Genomic DNA, 16,301 nt, shown 5'->3' with positions numbered 1-16,301 from the left:
CTTGGCACTGTCTGCTCCCCTAGACACCGGTTCAGGTATTTCCTCAGGGGAAAAGCCAAGACCCCCAGAAAGCCTGTGGTATCTCACTCTAGGCAGAAACAGCTCTGAAATGCCAAGGAGGTGGGGTTGGCACAGCTTCCCAGGTTGGGGGTGAGGTGTGGAGCCTGACAGAGCAGATGGGGTGATGCCCTCACCACAACACCATCTAACCCTCAGCCACCTTTGCCAGCTGCCGACCCAAGTCAAGTTATGCCCCCTGGGCATCACTATCTGTCAGAATCTGCCCCAAGGAGCACATGCATTATCCCATCAACACTCACAGGTACCCCTGGGGCTGGTATAAGATGCCCCCATTTCACAGACGAGAAAATGAGGCTTGGAGAGGTGTGTGGTTGCTCGGGCTCCAGATTGAGATGCAATCTGAGTGGCCTTTCTGTGCCCTTATGCTCTCAAGCTCTCTCAGCTCCTGCACCACCACCCACCAGAGCCTAGGGGACAGGGCGGGAGCGGGGTTGTCAGGCAGGGGCTGCTGCTTCCTAACCTAGGGCAGATTCAAAGCAGCACCTTAGCAGGAGGCAGACAGGCCCCCAACAGCAGTGGGAAGGGATGGCAGACAGCCAGACGGGGGAGGGACAGACAAAAAATTAGATTAAAAAAAAAAAGATGCCCTTGTGTTTTGCCTAAGTTCTCAGGTTGCAAATTCTGCTCACACTGGTTGCTCTATTCAGCCTCATGGTGGCACTGTGAGGACACAGGCATTTCCTAGGTGAGGAGACCCGCAGAGTCCAGGCTTTCCTGGCTGTGTGTGCAGGTCTAGTTGCTCTGATTAGTGGTTTTCACAGGGGATGCCCAGAACCTCTGGGGTCCATGGGGCTCCCCACCCCCAGTCTCCTGGGGTCTATCTTTCACCAACATTCCCTGGAGGTTTTAATCTGTGCCTACTAAGAAAAATTCAGCAAGCCGCTGTGGTATCCACCGTTTCCCAGAAGTTTAAGCCACCTGATGTCTTGGGACAGGAGCAAATGGTCTCAGTGTCACTGCCTAGTGGGACCCTCAGCCCACCAACCAGTGTACCTGTTGCCACTATACAAAGGCATCAGTCCCAGCTTAAACTGGGAGAGTAAGTTGGTGCAAGGGAAGGACCAGGCTTCTAACCCTACTGCTGTCACCTCAGCCAGCTGTGTGCCTGAGAGGGCATGTATTTTCCTTCTCAGGAACTTATTTTCATCACCTATGGAAAGGGTTTGAATGGGCTGGCCCTGGAGTCCCTTTAATGCCAAAGTTCTGTGAGCCTCAGGAACTTCTATTGAAGCCAGAAATGGGGAGCACATTAGCTCCCCATTTTGAGAAAAATTTCATACAAATAGTTTACATGAAATATTATTAAAAAAAAAAAAGAAAAGACACTGCTAAGAACTCCAACAGGCAGAGTTTTCATGGTTCCTGCAATCCTTTATGCCACAGAAATGGAGCACTGGGGGATTAAACTGGGTCCTAATTTCTTTTTTCAAAAAATTATGTTATTTATTTATTTGTTTTTGGCTGTGCTGAGTTTTGGGCTTTTCTCTAGTTGCGGTGTGCAGGCTTCTCATTGGGTGGCTTTTCTTCTTGCAGAGCACTAGGGCGCACAGGTTTCAGTAGCTGCAGCGCATGGGCTCAGGAGGTGCAGCTCCTGGGCTCTCGAGCACGGGCTCAGTACCTGTGGCACATGGGCACACTTGTTCTGCCGCATGGGAGATCCTCCCAGATAAGGGATCGAACCTGTGTCTCCTGCATTGGCAGGCAAATTCTTTAACAGTGAGCCACCAGGAAAGCCCTGGGTCCTTATTTCTATTTAGTGAACTTACTGCCAGGAAAGGGAGCCCAAGGCCCAGTCTGACAATTCTAGGAGAGGGAGGCCCTGAGTTAGAATGGTTGTGGCCCTGCTGCCAAGCTAGGGCAGGCTTCTATAAATAAACCCATTCTCTCTTCATCCAGAGTGAGGGCGGATTTGCTGTGATGCCAGTCTCTGCACACAGCAGAGAGCCCACAGTCTGTGAGTGTCTGGGAGGTAGGGAACAGCCTCTTCCAGATGCTCCCGGTCTGTGGTCAACCACAGGTGCCCACACGTGTGTGGGCCACACTTGAGCACAGGGCTCAGACCCCAAAGTTGGGCTGCCAGGATCCACATCCCTACTCCCCTTTACCAGGTCCCTCAAGCCAAGGGCTCACCTTCCACCAGCTTCTGCTCTGCATCCACAATGGGCTGACGACAGGACCTACCTCACAGCGGCTATGAGGATGAGATGGGTTCCTCTTGTTGAGCCTTAGCGTGGTACCTGCACACACCTGGAGAAACGGGGACTGTGAGTATTATTACTATGTAGGCTTCAAGGGACCTCTCTCCCTCCTGTCTTTCCCAACCAGCCGGAGAACCCAGAGGTGAAAGTCTTGCAGGACAGGCTGGCGGCCACAAACTTGAAGATGAGTGACCTCCGCAACCAGATCCAGGCTGTGAAGCAGGAGCTCCGGATGGCCCAGAAGGTACTTCCGGGTCAGAGTTCAGGTCCTCTTGTATTGCTGGGACTAGGGCTGGGAAGGGCACGGCTGGACAATGGCTTCCATTCAGGAGTTTGGTCCCATGAGCATCATGCTGCTTGTTCTGGGTCAGGCTCCAGATCCAGTAACTTCCTTCCACCAGGTCTTTAAACAGACCCATCTGGTAAGGGGGATTGCTGGCTGCCTGCAGGTCCCCGCACAGAGGCCCTTGTGGTGCCCACCCAACCCTGGACGGAAGACAGCGCTGTCCACCCTGGAAAGTCCCTTAAACCTTCCCTGTGCTATGTGTACCCCAACAGACCCTGGGTGTCTCCTTAATAAGCCACCTTGGACTTGGAAGCCTACCAAGACCCACCTCCTGTCCTCTTCTGTCTCTAATGTTAGAAAATGGAAAGGTTGTTTGTGGATTAAAGGCCCCTTTCAAAGGAAAATGCTCAGACTTGGGAGGCAGGCCCAGCTGGTTCATTATTTATTTTTATTTACATAGTGAATTCTCTGGCATTTGTCTTCCCTGCTGGAACCACTCAGACCAGCCAAGATTTCCAAAACAGAGTTCTATTGTGGAAATAAGCACCAGAGACTCGGTACGCTAGATCAGTTCCCGTGACAGGCTACATAGGGGCCCAGGGCACAAGCTGCGGTGTGCTGCTTCTACCTCAGAGCCTCGAGGTTGAGCCCGAACATCTCCCTGTAACAGCCACAAATCTGGGCCCTGCTGGAAGCAAACATCCCCGGCTGACATTTGGTAGGCCCCTGCCTTGCTGCACTCAGACAAGGCCCCTTGTCTGTGGCTTTGCACAGAGGGCAAGGCCCTGTGGTGAGATCGTCCCTGTAACCTCCAGAACAATCTCAGTTCAGGGTGACAGGTGAACAAATTTAGGAAGCAGGTCTTGGTCATCTTTGTGATTCACTCATCCCAGAATGTGTCAAGAGCAGGCGGCCCCACCTGGGCAGTGTCACCAGCTCCTTGTCTGCTCTGAGCATCACCGGGAAGTGCTGGGAAAGGTGGGTTTACTGCTTTCCCAGGGAGAGCTGTTCATACAGTGTGTTCAACTGTCCTGCGAGGTGGGGAGGCTGGAGAGGGGGTGGTTGTGCAAGTGGAGGCCGGGTCTTCTGGGAACGCCAGGCACCCAGCACTGTTTCTGCACATATTGTGCTTTGGGTCATACAGACGGCCCCACCTTTTTCAGGTTTTGACTAGTGAGGTTGGCGAAGATGTGAACATCCAGCAGCTCCTGTCCTCACCTGGGACCTGGAGGGGTCGGGCTCAACAGATCCTCGTCCTGCAGAGCAAGGTGAGTGAGTCATCAGACGCCTCCTGGCCCTGAACGTAAGGCTTGAGATGCCCTAGAAAGACCCATGATGACCCACATTAAGAGACACAGAACCCAAAAAAGGCCTTTAGGTTCTGAGGAGTGCACTCGCAGGGCTGTTGTTTCACATTCTTCCCAACCAGCCTGATTTTCATTTGCTATTTAATGAACAGGCATTTATGTAACACTACATGCCAGGCACTGGCGCTCAACAAATGCCAGAGCCTTTGATTTATTTCACTCCAGGCAAATTTTTTTCCCCCTAGTTCATGTAAATTTGCATGAGTATTGTACTTGTAGGCTTTTTCCAGTTTTGTCCAGATGCTTGTAGGCTTTTGAAAGTTTCATTTACCCACCCCACCCCCCACCAAAAAAAAACTTGGCCTGTCCCCCTTTTTATGTTCTAAATATTTTGAAGCATCTCTGGGAAATGATGAAAGACAGAGAAGCCTGGCATACTACAGTCCATGGGGTCACAAAGAATCGGACACAAATGAGTGACTGAACAGCAACAAAGAGGGTGGGAGTAGGGGCTCCACAGCCAGACTGCTTGGATTCAAATCTTAGCTCTCTGGGACCTCCCTGGTGGTCCAGTGGCTAAGACTCCATGCTCCCAACGCAGGGGGCCTGGGTTTGATCCCTGAACAGGGAACTGGATCCCACATCCCAGACCTAACATGTGTGCCGACTGAGACCTAGTATGACCAAATACATAAATATATATTTTTTTAAAAACAGCAAACATTAGCTCTCCACTCACCAACTGTGTGGCCTCAGGCAAGCTGGGTCATCTCTGTGTCTCAGTTTCCTCCTCTTTGTACTGTGGATAATGACAGCATCTGCCCTAAGGTTGTGGGGGGACTGAGTTGAGTGCACATGTGTAAACCGCTTACCACAGTGCCTGGCATGGAGGAAACGCTGTCTGAGGTTAGCTGGACCACGAAACTAAGAGGCGCACAATTAGGTGGGCCACTTCCACTATCTGCCACGTGCAGGCTTGCCTTCACCCCAGGTTCTCCACTGGCTTTTGCCCTCAGGGTCTCCTGTGGGATCCTTGAAGCCAGATGAAGAGGTCTCTAAAAAACTGTAACTAACAACCAGTGTGTGGCCCTGAGCTTCCTGAGACCTGAGTTTGAGTCTGGCCTCAGTCATTGGTCTACATGTTTGGTGTCTTTGAACAAATCTCTTCATCTCTCTGCATCTCAGTCCCCACACCTGTAAAATGGAGATAATAATACCTTTCTTTATAGGATTGTTATGGATTAGACAAAATAACGTTTGGGAAGCACCCAGCACAGTGCCTGGCCATAATAAGCACTCAGCACTTTAGTTATTATCGTTAGTGTTGTAAAGCTGTGTAAATAAATGGTTAAAAGCAAGTGTTCTTTACGGCTTAAATGGAATTACCACACAGTGCCATGCGAGGGCGCTGATCCTGCAGCCCTTTACCAGGGATCCCAGTGAATTTTTCTCCTGGCCATGGACACAGGAGCCTGGTGGGCTACGGTCCACGTGGTCGTGGTCGCAAAGAGTCGGACATGACTGAGTGATTAACACTTTCAGGGTCACACCATTTATGTTGTGTTGACACAGAAATCAGGGTTAGAAGGGCCCTAGGGGTTATCCGCATTAAACTCAATGTAATAAAGCCATTGTTTTGTAGGATGACTTCCACCTGCCCTGTGCTGAGGGCTTCTCCCGGGCCATTTTGGGGTTTCTCAAAGTTGCCTAACCTAACAGATATCTATAGCACCTGTTTAAAATGAAGATCCCAGGGTTCTTCCCCTGGAATGGGCCCCAAGATTTGTCACCCCAAGAAACGTCTTGGGGAGTCCCAGGCTCAGACAAGTTGGGATACTGAATTCTCATAACATTATACAGGGTATACTCATAGACCCCCTTAACAGACGAGGGACCTGAGATTCAGAGACGTAATCTGTGCAGTCACACAGCCAGCGAGGCTCTGAGCTGGTCTCCCAGCTTCCACACCCTGCCCTCCCTCGCAGCATCTCCTGCAGGAACCTGTGGCCTCCCAAGGAGCTCCCCAGGCTCAGGTGGCCTGTCTGTTAGCTATTCCTGGTACTTTGTCAGGAATTTCTCTGTCAGCTATTCCTGAGACCTGCTGTCCTTTCCCTCCCAAGTTCCCGGGGCTCCACATCTGCTTCTTGGCCTCAGAGATAGGGTGATTTTTCTAGTTTACTTTGAAGTTTCTCTTTGTCAAGCAAAGCCTCTCTGGTGTCTTCCCTTGTTCTGCTCAGGATGCTGCCACAGACCCCTTCCATCCCTCCCCCACCACAGTCCCTCTCCTAGGGGCCTCCACATCCATCTGAAACTGTGGTGTCATCTGTCCAGGGGGGTCGTACATCCATCACATCACAGGGTGGCCCCTCTGAGGGGTCGAGTCTGACTGCAGACCTGTTGTGGAACCACCTTCAGGTTCGAGAGCTTGAGAAACAGCTGGGACAGACCCGGAGCCGGTCTGAAGAAACAGCCAGTGAGCTGTCTGTCTATCCTGACCCAAGGAAGCTGTCGGCCCAGGAGAAAAATCTGCTGCGGATCCGCAACCTGGAGAGGGAAAAACAGGAAGGCTGGGAGGTAAGTGTGCCCAGCAGGAAGTCAGGGGTGTGTGGGGCCGGGAAACCACGACCATGTCTGTGAAGACTCAGAGGCTCTGAGGTTCGGGGTCAGCTCTGTGCATGTTCCTCATGCCCTGTTGGTCCACCCTGAGCAACCTGACTGGTTCCTCACCTCAAGCCCATTTCATGAATATCAGGGTGGCCCCATTATGGATGTTGTGGAGATGCTGGGCCTGAAACTAGCTCTTGATGGGGTGAGACACCTCAGTTTGAACCTTAGGCTTAGTGTTGTCCACCGAAGCATGGCTTTTCTCTTTCGCCACATAGGCAGGGATTCAGGGTCCTCAGAAGACACACTGGGGCTTCCCAGGTGGCTCAGTGATAAAGAACCCACCTCCCAATACAGGAGATGCCAGAGGTGTGGGTTCGATCCCTGGGTCAGGAAGATCCTCTGAAGGAGGAGATGGCAACCCACTCCAGCATTCTTGCCTGGAGAATCTCATGGACAGAGGAGCCTGGTGGGCTACAGTCCATGGGGTCGCAACCCCTCTCTGCTCTGGCCTCATCAGTGAATGGCAGTGAAGGCTCAGCTGTGACCCAGGGCCCCACTCAGCCCTGCAGCCTGTGACTGCCCACTCTGATTACAGAAACTTGCGGCGGAGCGGGATGCCCTCCAGAGAGAGCTCGAAGAGCTGAAAAAGAAGTTTGAGGGCATGAGGTCCCGGAACAAGGTGCTGTCGAGCGAAGTGAAGAGCCTCAGGAGTCAGATGGGGACCCTTGCGGAGAAGGGCCGGCATGATGATGAGCTCATCGATGCTCTCATGGTACAGTCACCTCTGGGGCCCCCACCCCACCCAGAGACCTGTGACCCAGTCCCAGCCCCCAGAGTCCTCATGTGCCCCAACATGCCACCTGCATCACCCGGGAGCTTGTTGCTCTGCTGGGCCCAGCCCCAAAGCCTGGCCCTGGGCACAGAAGCAGCATAGAGGCTGCCAGAGGGCCAGCAGGGGACCTGCTGTGAGAGGCTGGCCATGAGCCACTGAGCCTGTGGACCCCAAAGGAGAAAGAAGAGGATTGGGGGGGGGAGCAGATGCGATTACACCCTGGGTTATTGTTCATGGAGGAATGGAAAGGATGACTGAGCGGTGCATATCCCTGTCTGTGTGGTAGCAACAGCACACCCTTCTGGGCTCTTGGGGTGTGGTTTATGATGGTGAGTCCCCAGTCATGTCCGACTCTTCGCAACCCAATGGACAGTAGCCTGCCAGGCTCCTTTGTCCATGGGATTTCCCAGGCAAGAGTACCGGAGTGGGTTGCCACATCCTCTTCCAGGGAAGATAACCCTTAGGAACACATAATCCAATTTCACAGCTAGATTAAGTCATCGAAGGCCATACAACTGAATTCAAACCAGACTTATCTGATCGTGAAATCTCCTTGGATGGGGCTCCTGGAAACCCCTTGGATGTCCTTAACCCTGATCTCAAGGAGAAGGAAGCTGACGACAGGAAAACCTGGTTGAATGAGGGCAGGCAAAGTATTCTTCCTTCTCAAGGGAACACTAGCGTCCCACTGTTAGATTCCCAAGGAGCAGGGAAGGGGTGGGTTGCTGGTCTTCTCTTGTCTTTCTCTATCGAGAGTCGTGGCTCCCCTCGCACACCCTCCCACCTGGCCCCACAGGACCAGCTGAAGCAGCTCCAGGAGATTCTGAACAGCCTGAGTCTGCAGGAGGAGAAGACGCGAGTGTCCCAGCACCGCCTAGACCAGCAGCTCAACAGCGAGGCTCAGCGGAGCAGCAGCCTGGTGGCCCAACTGCGGGCCATGGTGGCTGAGCGGGAGGCCAAGGTGCGGCAGCTGGAGCTGGAGATCGGGCAGCTCAGTCTGCAGGTGAGCAGGGTGCTGGCTCAACCTCCTGGCTCTCAAGTCGGGGCAAGTCCACCCATTACCCAGAGAAACCTCAGCCACTTCCTCTTCTCTCCACCTGTGTTCCCTCGGGCTGCACCATCTCCTACCTGGCCCCACTTCAGCTCCCTGCCTCTACATCTGGCTCTCCGGCCCATGCTGCACACACCTTTCCTCTCTAAAGTACAGATCTGATTGTCTCCCTGCTCCTTGTAAAACCTATCTGTGGCTCCCCATCACCCTCAGCCTCACCTGGTCCTCAGGGTTCCAGGCTCTTGCCAAGTTAACCTCTCCCTCCCCAGCTGTGGCCTTCATCCTCATGACCCAAGATGGTGGCCACAGTGCCAGCACTTTTATCCACATTCCAGGCAGTGGGATGGCAGAAGCAAAGCACACTCCTTCATCCAGTCTGCAGGGCACAAGGTGACTGGTTCCTGCTGCCACCCCTCCTGCATCTTCTCTTCACTGCCCGCCATCCACCACTCTGACCATGTGGATGCCACTGAGCTCCCCCATGACCCTGCTTTCTCCCCACTCTGGGCCTGTGCACATACCCAAAGCACACACCTTCCCTGCCCTCCCCCTCAGGGTTGACATCTTACTAGTCCAGAGCTGCTCCAGGAAGCTCCAGGGCTCCCAGTCTGTATTACAAGCCCCTCCTGGGTACTCTCCTAACTCCTGTGCATGCCCAAGCCAAACTTTTGTCACACAGTGTGATCATTTTCCTGTTTTCTCCCCCAAATTCTCCTTGAGGGGGCACTAACTGTGATTCCTCAGTGCCTGGCCCAGGACCGAGAACACAGTAGTTGCTCAGTAAATGCCTGTCTAACACGTGAGCTCCTGAGGCTGTTTTGCCTTAGCAGAGGCCTGGAGGTCACAGTATCTCCACCTCACTGCTGTCCTGGTTTCAGGCACAGAAAAGAGGACTGACCTGCACCTCAGAGGTCACACCGAGCAGTTGGGGGCCGAGCACTACCCACCAGACAAACGGGTGCACATGGCGAGTTTTCTCAGGGTGGGTGGGGCTCACACCAACTGTCCCTCTGTTGGTGGCCAGACCTCCTGTTGGGGGTCCTCAAACATTCCTCCTTCCACTGGCCCCACCAGCCATCTGGAAGAGGGAGGGACGGGGAAGGTGGAGGCCTGAGAAGCCCAGCCTCCCGGCCAGGCTGCTGGCCCTTAATCTTGGCTTCAGGTGTTTGGAACATCTTCGTGTCTCCAGCTGAAAAAGGCCTGAAGTCACACCTGGTGTTCACCCCCATGTGGGTGGGGCTACCCGGAGAGGTGGACCTGCCCCCTCACTTCCCCTTGGGACCTGAATGTGGAACAGCTTCCTGGCCCGGTCACCCTCCTCTGGCTGTGAAGCTCCCTTTCTGAAGAGAGGCATTATGAGCTGTCATTATCATGCAAGCAGTGCCTTCACCCAACAGGCCTCGCTTTGCACTCCTGAAAAGAAGCCTCTTTTATATCCCCTGAAAGCCCCGAAATCAAGCCAAGGCCCCCTCCTGCCTTCTCCAGGCCTCTGAGCCAAGGCCCGGATGATGGAACCCACGTCTGTTCCCTGCAGTATCTTCGGAATAAAGGAGTAGATGAGGGCTCCAGTGGACCCGAGGTCAGCCGGGCCTCTGCCAAGCTCCCCGACGACCCTGGCCTGACCAAGCCCCCAGCCTCAGAGGGCGATCATGCTGGCAGGCTTGGATCTTCCCGGTAAGAAAAAATGGGGGTGGGGGTTGGAAAGTACATCTTCATTATTCAGAAGAAAGGACGGGAAGCCATGGATGCAATTTTACGATGTCTGTGGTGGTATCTTTCTGACACATGGGCCTCCCCTTCAGTCAGCCTCGTGTCTGCATGAAGGGGCCAGTGAGTTCCAGATACCATTACCTCAAGAGTGTTTGGCTGCAGCTTTCTGTAAAACTGGCTCCCAACTGGCCTCAATTCTCACCTGCTTCTAGGATTCTCAAACAGACCCATGTTGGACCCTTCAAGGCTCTAATGTCCCCTGGTTCTGTCTTGTTTTTAAGCAAGCTAGAGTTCTGGAAAGGAGGGCAGCAAATCCACAGGGTGGCTGTAAGGGCCAGCACTGCCCTCTTCACTCCCAGGTCCCTGCTGGCCCTTGCTCCCTTCAGAGCCGGGCCCAGCCTGCCTGCCCGTGGTGATGAGCCCATTCTGTCTTCGCACAGCTCCGTGACCAGCCTGGGCCACACACTGGTGGAATCTTCTCTCACATGGCCTTCCCTGCCCAGTCCTCATGGGGCCTCACCCAGGTAGGAACCCAGCCCTCTCAGCACCACACCCTCACAGGACTTCGCATCCTTGATCACTGAGCCGGTGTTACCATCCCATTACAAGGATGGGAAACTGAGGCCAGGCCAAGTCTGGGGACTCTTCCCAGGTTCCGTAGGGACATGGAGGGTCAGGGAGATCCAGTGCCTTATCTAAGGTGAAAGGGCAAGTGGCTTCAGAATAGGAGTCCTGGCCCAGTGTTCTTTCTGCTACCAGAGTTCACACCAGGAACCTTCCAGGGCCTGGAGCCCAGCACCTTCCCTTGCCTCCTCTTGCCCATTGAGAGTCTGTCTCTAGGGGGAGAATTTCACGTCACACGGTTCCCACTTTAAGCCACTGATATCCCCTCTGCTCTCTGGCCTGCTCTTTGTTGATAGAATCAAGCCGTAGCACTCAAATGGGCCCTTTGTTCTTCCTGCCAGCTCACGGACAAAGGGCCGCCTTGTCTGGCCTCACTGTCCTGTGTACTGTCCACTGGAGCCGTGCTCCTGCTGTCAGCTCCTGCCCCCGCTCCTTGGGCAGGTCAGCTCAGGTTCCGGTTGAGGCCTCTCAAGGGCCTCTGTCTCACGTTCGCCTTGCTGTGTGACTCTCAGCAAATCAGTCCTCCCTGGGGTTGCTGTCCCCCAGCAAGTTTCTGGGGGTGCTTCGGGCCTGACATCTGGCGGCACAGGCACCAAGAGTTGAGGCCAGCCCTGCAGATGCCCCCTCCATCAGCCTGGGGCCACAAGGGCACGGGGGAGAGGGGTCTGACTCAGAGCCTCAGGGGCCCATGTCGCGCCCTCCTCACAGCACAGGGAGAACAGAGGCTCTGTCGCTCCGAGGTTATCATAGTAGTGAGAGCAGGAGGATAGAAAAGATGACCCCAAGGTCCCTTCCAGGCTTATGTGGCCATGACCTCTGCACTCCAAAGGGTTGCAGGAGCCAGTGTGCCCCGGGTTGGCCAGACTGCTGGTTCTTAAGCTTGTGTCTTCCACAAGACACACATATTTACTAAAGCCAACCACATGTGAGTCCTGCCCTCATAGAGCTCACAGTTCCCTCCCATCAGGGACAGGACAGATGTTCATCGAGTAGGAGTGACCCCAGAGAGCGTGTCTATCAGGGCTAGCGTGCTGGCTCAGATGCAGTGCCTAAGGAGGCAGGTGGAGTGAGGGGATAACTCCCTCCTCCCACATGTGAGATCACAGAGGTGACTAAAGTAGGTTTTCCTAACTTACTGTGCACACGAATCAAGTGAGGATCTGCCAGGTTAGAGCAGGTTCTGACTCCGCAGGTAGGATCCTGCCGGAAATGGGATCCCGCATTTCCAGCAAGCTCGCTGATTCAGAGGCCACACTGAGTGGCAAATCCTTAGCGTATACTTAGGAACCAGGACAGGGAGGAGCCTGCAATCCTCGGAGCCCATCTCAACCAACCCCTGTTCAGCAGGAGGACTGGGGCCCAGAGAGGGGAGCCAGTCAGCTTCTGGGCTCCAGGCCCCAGCCCAGCCCTCCTCATGTCCTGTGGTTCTGGAAGAGCAAGTCTGCCTCACCAGGGTCTCCCTAGGAAGGGTGAGGGCAAAGCAGAGAGCAGCTTGGCACTGTACAAGGGCTCTGGGGTGGGGGCATGCAGAGCTCCCCTTTGGTCCCAACCCCAGCCAGCAGGTAAGGTCCAGAGGTAAGAAGTGAACCAGAGATGGGCTGGATCAGGGCTGGAGAAAACTGACTAAATTACAAAGCCAGGGTCCAGGGCCCAGGAAAGACGACTGGGCTTGGGGTCATGCCAGGAGATACAGGAGGGCCAAGACAGGCTGACAGGGAGACAGGAGCTGGGCCCAATTGGCACTGAGAAGCATGGACAGGTTCCCCCACCACACAGGTTCCCAGGGTACCGCCAGGTCCCCAAGAGTCAGCTTCCAAGGCTTCAGACTGATTCCAGGCCCCTACAGGGATTGGGTAGACAAGAGGTGCTGATGAAACTCTAGTCCTGGTGGGGTCTAGCTTTGGAGCCAGCTAAGTGAAGTTGAGAGACTTCAGCAGAGCCAGGAATGGAGGCCTGAGAAGAAGCCAGCGGAAGAGGCCAGAAGGGACTGGACTGTCTTCCTTCTCTCTGGTTCCTTTTGAGGACCTGTGAATGTCCTTCCAGTCCCTCCCACCCTCAAAGGGATAAGCGTCTCTTCAGGTAACCCTTAACTGACCTCTGCCCCCACCCTGGTCCCTAGGTTCTTGGACTCCCCTGAACAAAAAGGCTGGCAGACACAGGTGACGGAATTCAAGGCCCTCTGGCAGGCTGCCGAGGTGGAGCGCGACCGGCTCACCGAGTTTGTCACAGTCCTGCAGAAACGGTAATGTCTGGAGCCAGGGACACACTCTCATGGGCCCAGGTGGGCTGGTGGTGGGCAGCCTGACCCAGGGGCATCCCTCTTGGACAGAGGCCAGGCCGTGTCCGTGACCAGGTCCACCTCACTGGTGAGCTCGGTTCCCACAGAGTTGGTCCCAAGCCTTCCCAGCCACATCTCATGTGCCCCCGAGTGCCCCTCAGTCCCGGGGCCCCATCATCACACTTGTGTCCTGCCCCATCCTGTGTGCCCCCAGTAGGACTGCTGGACGCATGTGGCCGTGAGGTGAGAGTCTCAAGGAGGGGACTCTCTGAAGTGGGTAAATCAGTCAAGTCCACTCACCAGTAAGAAAGATCTAGGATGAGCATGGCACTGTACTCCGAGTCTCTGCAGGCTGTGGTGGGAGGAAGTTCCAGGCTAGACTGAGGCCTGAAATAACAAAGAGGAAAAGGGTCACTGAGAGATGGGGAGCTGAGGCTTTCCTGGTTGGGAGAGGGAAGCGTGTGGCCTGAGGTAGCGGACCGGGGGTTTGGTTTCCTCTAAGGGGTTGTTGACAGATTTCTATTCAGATAAACCAGTGTTCCTTGCTCAAGTGATACTTTTGGCAAGAACTGTGGCTGCCCAGGCCAACACACGGCCCAACCATGTGACCTCCACACTGAAAAATATAAAGGATACCACTGAGCCTCTCCCTGAACAGGCCATGTCACATGTCAGTTAGGGCTCTTTGGTGACAACAGAAACCAATTCTGGCTAAGTCAAGGGAAAGGAGGGTGTGGGAAAGCGCTGGCCAACTCCAAGGTGCAGGGCAGAAGAGGAGCCCAAGAAAGTCCAGGGATCCTGGTAGCAGGAACCCTGGAGTAGTCTCTCCTGGGCCAGGAGAATGATGCAGGCCCAGCAGATTTCAGTTCTTGTGCCAGTGGGTCCTGGGAGAGAAGGTCTAGCTGGCCTTGGGTGGCTCACATGTCAACCCTGGACAAAGGCCAGACACCCTTACTGGAAGGACCTCCAGGTGCTCACATAATGGAGGAAGGCTGGGACTTCCCTGGTGGCCCAGTGGTTAAAGCTTCATGCTTCCACTGCAGGGGGCATGGGTTTGATCCCTGGTCAGGAAACTAAGATCCCACATGCCACACACTGCAGCCAAAAAAGAAGAAAACATTAAATTAAATGGAGGAGGGGCAAATTGCCAAAGGAAAAGATGGAGTAAGTCACCCAAGGAGCTGAGGTGCTGGGATGTCAACTGCCTAAGCAGTGAGGGGCAATCAGCTTTGTTTTATTTTCAGTAGTATGCACACAGAGAGGGTATGTATTTCAGACTTGCTCAAGCAAATGAGAAAAAGTAACACTGATTCTTTTTCTGTCATTGAAATATAATGGCTAGCACAAGCCTCCAGCCTATCCAATGGAAGAAACATAAGTTATGGCTTTCTCTCCCATTTTCTTTAAGCTACACCTGAGTCTGGGGCAGTGTGGGTGTGAAGCAAGGTGACTCGGTTATCTATTGCTGCCTAACAAACCATCCCAGACCTAGTGGCCTCAAACATGATTTACTCTTTCTTACTGTTCTGTGGGCGGCCTAGGTAATTCTGCTTCACGTGATGCCAGCCGGATCACTCACATGCTCCGTTCAGCTAGCTCGGTAGCGGCGCCTCTGTTCTGTACGTCGCCTCCCTTTCCAGGTGGTGCTTCATCTTCCAGGGCCTCTCCATTCAGGGTTGGGGTGAGGGTGGGGCAGGCGAGAGACCTAGGGTACAACATTCAAGAGACACTCTCAGAGTCACACGTGTGTGATTCTCTCTCAGCTGATACCCAGACCTTCTGGGGAACTAAATTTTACATTTTATTTTATTTTCATGACTTTTTATTTGAATAGCTATATGTGGACATGAGGCTGCAGCCGCTGTGTTGAGCAGCACAATTCCATCATATTCTACCATATCCCATGGTGTGAATATGTTACCTTTGGTCTTTCCCCTGTTGATGTACCTTTAGGTTGTTTTAGTCATTTGCTTCAGCAAATAAAGTTTCAAGGAACATTCAAAATAACAAGGAACATTGAAACTAACATTGTTAGTTTCAAGGAACTAACACAACACTAACAGGTTGTGTTAGTAGCTGTATAATGTGTTGGCATACAGTTCTGTGTTGGTAGTTGTATTCTGTTCAAAATTTTTACCATTCTGTTCCTTCTTGAAGGAAGGGAAGAAGAACGCTGGGAAGGTGGGAAGAATGCTTCCTCCAACACTGTTCTTACACTTCCAGGTTCCCACTCTGATTTGCATGGGTCTATGTGTGAACAGTTAGAACTGGACATGGAACAACAGACTGGTTCCAAATAGGAAAAGGAGTACGTTAAGGCTGTATATTGTCACCCTGCTTATTTAACTTATATGCAGAGTACATCATGAGAAATGCTGGGCTGGAAGAAGCACAAGCTGGAATCAAGATTGCCGGGAGAAATATCAATAACCTCAGATATGCAGATGACACCACCCTTATGGCAGAAAGTGAAGAGGAACTAAAAAGCCTCTTGATGAAAGTAAAAGAGGAGAGTGAAAAAGTTGGCTTAAAGCTCAACATTCAGAAAACTAAGATCATGGCATCTGGTCCCATCACTTCATGGCAAATAGATGGGGAAACAGTGCAAACAGTGTCAGACTTTATTTTTGGGGGCTCCAAAATCACTGCAGATGGTGACTGCAGCCATGAAATTAAAAGACGCTTACTCCTTGGAAGGAAAGTTATGACTAACCTAGATAGCGTGTTAAAAATCAGAGACATTACTTTGCCAACAAAGGTCCATCTGGTCAAGGCTATGGTTTTTCCAGTGGTCATGTATGGATATGAAAGCTGGACTGTGAAGAAAGCTGAGCACCAAAAAATTGATGCTTTTGAACTGTGGTGTTGGAGAAGACTCTTGAGAGTCCATTTGACTGCAAGGAGATCCAACCAGTCCATCCTAAAGGAAATCAGTCCTGGGTGTTCATTGGAAGGACTGATGCTGAGGCTGAAACTCCAGTACTTTGGCCACCTCATGTGAAGAGTTGATTCATTGGAAAAAGACCCTGATGCTGGGAGGGATTGGGGGCAGGAGGAGAAGGGGACGACAGAGGATGAGATGGATGGATGGCATCACCGACTCGATAGGCATGAGTTTGAGTAGACTCTGGGAGTTGGTGATGGACAGGGAAGCCTGGCGTGCTGTGATTCATGGGGTCGCAAAGAGTCGGACACGACTGAACAATTGAACTGAACTGAACTGATGTGTGTATGTGATCCTTTGCTTGGGTGAAACCTCAAACAGTCCTGGCCTTCTAGCTGAACCTTTGGTATCACGAAAGGCTGAAATGCCATACCTCACCATAA

At 53.0% G+C, this 16,301-nt stretch overlaps 1 protein-coding gene across 1 annotated transcript in view; it reads left to right on the top strand.

The window, feature by feature from the left end:
• The window catches only part of CCDC13 (coiled-coil domain containing 13), a 36,868-nt gene that overhangs the window by 12,461 nt on the left and 8,106 nt on the right, over positions 1 to 16,301 (top strand). The window contains exons 6-13 of the mRNA XM_020872392.2: positions 2,407 to 2,523; positions 3,729 to 3,833; positions 6,288 to 6,446; positions 7,075 to 7,251; positions 8,108 to 8,314; positions 9,897 to 10,036; positions 10,513 to 10,596; positions 12,816 to 12,938. Coding sequence (XP_020728051.2) covers positions 2,407 to 2,523; positions 3,729 to 3,833; positions 6,288 to 6,446; positions 7,075 to 7,251; positions 8,108 to 8,314; positions 9,897 to 10,036; positions 10,513 to 10,596; positions 12,816 to 12,938 — 1,112 coding nt within the window. The remainder of the gene's footprint in view (positions 1 to 2,406; positions 2,524 to 3,728; positions 3,834 to 6,287; positions 6,447 to 7,074; positions 7,252 to 8,107; positions 8,315 to 9,896; positions 10,037 to 10,512; positions 10,597 to 12,815; positions 12,939 to 16,301) is intronic.

This window comes from Odocoileus virginianus, chromosome 26 (genome assembly GCF_023699985.2).
Source record: "Odocoileus virginianus isolate 20LAN1187 ecotype Illinois chromosome 26, Ovbor_1.2, whole genome shotgun sequence".
Lineage (NCBI taxonomy): Eukaryota > Metazoa > Chordata > Mammalia > Artiodactyla > Cervidae > Odocoileus > Odocoileus virginianus.
The sequence above is the reverse complement of the archived record's forward strand: the minus strand, read 5'-3'. Positions and strand labels throughout refer to the sequence as shown.